Source organism: Oncorhynchus clarkii, unplaced genomic scaffold, assembly GCF_045791955.1.
Source record: "Oncorhynchus clarkii lewisi isolate Uvic-CL-2024 unplaced genomic scaffold, UVic_Ocla_1.0 unplaced_contig_10370_pilon_pilon, whole genome shotgun sequence".
NCBI lineage: Eukaryota > Metazoa > Chordata > Actinopteri > Salmoniformes > Salmonidae > Oncorhynchus > Oncorhynchus clarkii.
Genome location: NW_027259656.1, coordinates 10,730 through 16,935, shown reverse-complemented (window position 1 = coordinate 16,935; position 6,206 = coordinate 10,730). Strand labels below are relative to the sequence as shown.

At 45.2% G+C, this 6,206-nt stretch overlaps 1 protein-coding gene across 1 annotated transcript; it reads left to right on the top strand.

Annotated features, from left to right (window-relative positions):
• The first annotated feature begins 1,780 nt into the window (after nucleotides 1-1,780).
• LOC139400654 (microseminoprotein, beta-like) lies at nucleotides 1,781-5,972 on the top strand. The gene is made up of 4 exons (XM_071145368.1): nucleotides 1,781-1,866; nucleotides 2,194-2,275; nucleotides 3,156-3,276; nucleotides 4,867-5,972. Exons 1-4 carry the CDS (start codon nucleotides 1,864-1,866, stop codon nucleotides 4,994-4,996), a joined length of 336 nt encoding a protein of 111 aa, XP_071001469.1. The 5' UTR covers nucleotides 1,781-1,863; the 3' UTR covers nucleotides 4,997-5,972.
• The last annotated feature ends 234 nt before the right edge of the window (nucleotides 5,973-6,206 follow it).

Sequence of the window (6,206 nt, the reverse complement as noted above, 5' to 3'; positions counted from 1 at the left end):
CCGTCCCTTGTATGAGGAGAATGGTTTTGAGACGCTGACCCGTCCCTGGTATGAGGAGAATGGTTTTGCGACGCTGTCACGTCCCTGGTATGAGGAGAATGGTTTTGAGACGCTGTCCCGTCCCTGGTATGAGGAGAATAGTTTTGAGACGCTGTCCCGTCCCTGGTATGAGGAGAATGGTTTTGAGACACTGTCCCGTCCCTGGTATGAGGAGAATGGTTTTGAGACGCTGTCCCGTCCCTGATATGAGGAGAATGGTTTTGAGACGCTGTCCGGTCCCTGGTATGAGGAGAATGGTTTTGAGACGCTGTCCGGTCCCTGGTATGAGGAGAATGGTTTTGAGACGCTGTCCCGTCCCTGGTATGAGGAGAATGGTTTTGAGACGCTGTCCCGTCCCTGGTATGAGGAGAATGGTTTTGAGACACTGTCCCGTCCCTGGTATGAGGAGAATGGTTTTGAGACGCTGTCCCGTCCCTGGTATGAGGAGAATGGTTTTGAGACGCTGTCCCGTCCCTGGTATGAGGAGAATGGTTTTGAGACGCTGTCCCGTCCCTGGTATGAGGAGAATGGTTTTGAGACGCTGTCCCGTCCCTGGTATGAGGAGAATGGTTTTGCGACGCTGTCCCGTCCCTGGTATGAGGAGAATAGTTTTGAGACGCTGTCCCGTCCCTGGTATGAGGAGAATAGTTTTGAGACGCTGTCCCGTCCCTGGTATGAGGAGAATGGTTTTTCATTGTTCAAATGTCATTGAATTGCTGCCATTTAAACAATGATTTGTTAAGTAATAATAACACAACATTATTATCATCGTTGTACCGGGGAAGGAACAGCATTGCAAAATTGTTTATCACAAGTGTGTTTCCTTTTGATAACAGCATGTTACAACACATCACACTTTACTATTGTCTATGTAACTCCACTTCTTATTGGACTCAACAATAGTGATCACCGATTTCACCAGAATTACAAGATCGCTCAAAAGAAGACAATTTAAATAAATAAATAAATTGAATGAGACGATGATACCCAAGCAATTGAGATTGCTGGATTATCATAAAAGTAATGTTAGGTACATTCACTACTATGGTACACTTTCCCCTCAGGCCACAGCCATATGGGATTCCCACTGGAGGCGGGACTGATTGATTGTGCTTTGCAAAAGCAGATTTTACTGATTGATCAAATCTAATGAATAATCAAACCTGTATAGGCCATCTGGGAATTAAACTTTAAATTAACCTGAGAGCTTTGCTTCATCTAAGTTAATGTGGGAAAAAATCATATTGTCTCATTGTAGAAGCCCAATCAATTTGGATATTATTTATAAGATCCACTTAAATCAGGCAATTTCACTTGTTAGTTAAATTGTATGGGACGTCGATATTCAGTCAATTGCGATTGGCTGGATATCTTAACGTGATCCAAGTTTGGATTTCCTCTACTTCTTTTAAGAGATGTACTTGCGATTCTCACCACCATTGATGCAGAATGCTGAAATCAAACGGAAGTACAAAGGGTGGGGCTTCCGTCGCGCAAGGCGGAGGAATTTAAACGGAACACAGGAAGAGAAAAATAATGTTTCCCTTTTTTTTTTTTAGCTTAGCGTCTCGTGCAAACTAATCCTACTTTGTTCAGAAATATCACTTCCAAGCACAAAATCGGGTCTTCTCACATTAACCCATTCGGCATACTTTGCTAGCGCCAGCGTCTTGTTACTGAAGGTAAGAGACTGACGGGATTTCCTTCTCTTGTTGTGCTTATTGTCTGATGTTATGGGGCAGGATTATTGAATGACACCTCGCTCTACAGCTCAACAGAACCTACAGAATCTACCTGTGAATCCAGTCGAAATTCCTGTCAATCATGGTAAGTTCCTTCTATCATTGCATGTTTATGTATGAGGAATTAGAAATTACTATATGTTATTTTATTACCCAGAGATCTAGAGGAGGGTTAATGACCTATCTATCACCTCCACATGTTAAAATGTGTCAGTTCACTTTGCTGGTTCTTCATCTTTAATGTAGAGACGGTTTGATGAAAGGCCTATGTTTTATTGCCCTCGGTCTGCGTCTATGTATCCTGTGTGTATATTCTCTTCATTGTGGTCAGAAAGTACTGTAAATGTAGCCTACTTGGAGAATAAAGGTGATTCTGATAACATATGCTTTTTTCTTATTTCTCCCCGGGAAGAGGTCCTTGGCTGTAGCTGTAATCCTATGTGCACTGCTGCCACTGTTCCATGCTGGCTGCTGGTTTGAACAAGCTAAACCAGGTAAAGGACAAAGATAACCAGCTGTTAACACACACACACACACAACCATAGGGCTCTGGACAAAAGTAGTTGGTGTTGTCATGCAAGTGGTACCAGAACGCCAAGTCTAGGTCCAAAAGGCTCCTTAACAGCTTCTACCCCCAAACCATAAGTCTCCTGAACAATTAATCAAATGGAGGCTCGAACGTTGTTTAATCGATGCATAGTCACTTTACCTCTACCTACATGTACAAATGACCTCAATTACCTCGACTAACCTGTACCCCCGCACATTAATTCACTACCCACTGTACATATCCTCGTTATTTTATTGTGTTACTTTTATAAAACTTTAGTTTATTTGGTAAATATTTTCTTAACTGCGTTGTAAGGGCTTGTAAGGAAGCATTTCACGGTGCGGTCTACACCTGTTGAATTCCAGCGCACATGACAAATAACATATGCTTTTTTCTTCTTTCTCCCCGGGAAGAGGTCCTTGGCTGTAGCTGTAATCCTATGTGCACTGCTGCCACTGTTCCATGCTGGCTGCTGGTTTGAACAAGCTAAACCAGGTAAAGGACAAAGATAACCAGCTGTTAACACACACACACACACACACACAACCATAGGGCTCTGGACAAAAGTAGTTGGTGTTGTACCGCACACACACACACCCCTGAACACACACACACACACCCCTGTACTTTTATCAATTTAATAAAATAACCACTTGTACCAAATCATGATGTGATTTTTAGTGTTTTATATTTGTATTTTATGACCTGTAAAGAGCATCTCCTTTCATATTGTTATGCAATTATGTTTCTAATACACTTGAATCTTAAATCTCATTGAAAAAGACAACAAACACAGTGATATGTTATATTGTTTCCTTGTTTAGGCACGAGGCAGTGTCTTTACGACAACGATGGGACGTGGCATGATATCGGGTCCCGCTGGAGGACCAGTGATTGCATGAACTGCTATTGTCAAGCCAACGGGGACATGCAATGCTGCCAGGCGTGAGAACCATACACAGCTTTTATTCTAGCACCCACTAAATGTCTGGTCAATAAAACCCTCAGCCTTCCCAGTCTGTACCACCACACTGGTCCATATAACCCTCAGCCTTCCAAGTCTGTACCACCACACTGGTCCATATAACCTTCAGCCTTCCCAGTCTGTACCACCACACTGGTCCATAAAACCCTCAGCCTTCCCAGTCTGTACTACCACACTGGTCCATAAAACCCTCAGCCTTCCCAGTCTGTACTACCACACTGGTCCATATGACCCTCAGCCTTCCCAGTCTGTACCACCACACTGGTCCATATAACCCTCAGCCTTCCAAGTCTGTACCACCACACTGGTCCATATAACCTTCAGCCTTCCCAGTCTGTACCACCACACTGGTCCATATAACCCTCAGCCTTCCAAGTCTGTACCACCACACTGGTCCATATAACCCTCACAGTGCTCATTATTTCCATCTCTACAAGCAGCGGTTTAAGTCTTCACTGACATTTTCAACCTCTAACTGACCCAGTCTGTAATACCTACATGTTTCAACTAGACCACCATAGTCCCTGTGCCCAAGACCGCCAAAGTAACCTGCCTAAATGACTATCGCCCTGTTGCGCTCACATCTGTAGCCATGAAGTGCTTTGAAAGGCTGGTCATGACTCACATCAACACTATCATCCCGGAAACCCTAGACCCACTCCTCTCCCTCAACATGAGCAAGACAAAGGAGCTGATCGTGGACTACAGGAAAAGGAGGGCCGAACACGCCCCCATTCACATCGACGGGCCTGTGGTGGAGCGGGTCGAGAGCTTCCCGTGTCCACATCACCAACAAACTATCATGGTCCAAACACACCAAGACAGTCGTGGTGACAATTCCCCCCCAGGAGATGGAAAAGATTTGGCATGGGTCCTCAGATCCTCAAATAGTTATACAGCTGCACCATCGAGAGCATCTTGACTGGCTGCATCACCGCTTGGTATGGCAACTGCTCGGCCTCTGACTAAAATGCGCTACAGAGGGTAGTGCGTACGGCCCAGCAAGCTCCCTGCGATCCGAGACCTCTATACCAGGCGGTGTCAGAGGCCCAAATTTGTTTTCAAAGACTCCAGCCACCCAAGTCATTGTCTATTCTCTCTGCTATTGCACGGCAAGTGGTACCAGAACGCCAAGTCTAGGTCCAAAAGGCTCCTTAACAGCTTCTACCCCCAAACCATAAGTCTCCTGAACAATTAATCAAATGGAGGCTCGAACGTTGTTTAATCGATGCATAGTCACTTTACCTCTACCTACATGTACAAATGACCTCAATTACCTCGACTAACCTGTACCCCCGCACATTAATTCACTACCCACTGTACATATCCTCGTTATTTTATTGTGTTACTTTTATAAAACTTTAGTTTATTTGGTAAATATTTTCTTAACTGCATTGTAAGGGCTTGTAAGGAAGCATTTCACGGTGCGGTCTACATCTGTTGAATTCCAGCGCACATGACAAATCATATTTGATTTGAGAATGAGTGAGTGATAGTCCATACATTTTTTTTTACCAAAGCATATGCTGATGTTGATTGTTTGATTGCAGGTATTCTGAGCCCACAAGATTTCCTGATGATTGCATGATGGAGTTTGACCAAAAGGCATGTAAATACAACGTGTTCAAGAAGACCGACCGCTCCACTCCATGCCCTATCTACGGCGGTAAGGGGAAGTGATGGCTTTTCTTCCCCCGTGCTCTCAGGGAATGAAGACTGACCGCTCCACTCCATGCCCTATCTACGGCGGTAAGGGGAAGTGATGGCTTTTCTTCCCCGTGCTCTCAGGGAATGAAGACTGACCGCTCCACTCCATGCCCTATCTACGGCGGTAAGGGGAAGTGATGGCTTTTCTTCCCCCGTGCTCTCAGGGAATGAAGACTGACCGCTCCACTCCATGCCCTATCTACGGCGGTAAGGGGAAGTGATGGCTTTTCTTCCCCGTGCTCTCAGGGAATGAAGACTGACCGCTCCACTCCATGCCCTATCTACGGCGGTAAGGGGAAGTGATGGCTTTTCTTCCCCCGTGCTCTCAGGGAATGAAGACTGACCGCTCCACTCCATGCCCTATCTACGGCGGTAAGGGGAAGTGATGGCTTTTCTTCCCCGTGCTCTCAGGGAATGAAGACTGACCGCTCCACTCCATGCCCTATCTACGGCGGTAAGGGGAAGTGATGGCTTTTCTTCCCCCGTGCTCTCAGGGAATGAAGACTGACCGCTCCACTCCATGCCCTATCTACGGCGGTAAGGGGAAGTGATGGCTTTTCTTCCCCGTGCTCTCAGGGAATGAAGACTGACCGCTCCACTCCATGCCCTATCTACGGCGGTAAGGGGAAGTGATGGCTTTTCTTCCCCCGTGCTCTCAGGGAATGAAGAATGAAAGGGAAAATTACAGTAATTGTTTTATAGATTTAATTGACATAATTGTTAGCTTAGCTCAGCCATACTGTCGGGTAACTTTCTGTTACTGTAACGATTGAAAAGCCATACTGTAATGTGTCTATCATTGAAGATCTGTTATCATCTGCGCTGACTGTGTCATGAGAAGAACCTGAGTTCAAATACTATCTGAAACTGTGAGCGTTTGATCTGTCCTGATTAGAGAGCCAGATGGGCGGAGTTTGCTATTTTGGGACAATTCTATTGGTTCACAAAGCCAGTGACCCTGGACCTCGAGTACCCCCAACAGTACAAATGTTTACTGTAAACCTGGACAAGCACACTTGATTCAACTTGTTAACTAATCATCAAGCCTTCAATGAGTTGACTGAGTTGTGTTTGTCCAGGGCTACAGTTAAAATGTGTTCTGTTGGGGGTACTGGAGGACCAATGAGTTGACTGAGTTGTGTTTGTCCAGGGCTACAGTTAAAATGTGTTCTGTTGGGGGTAC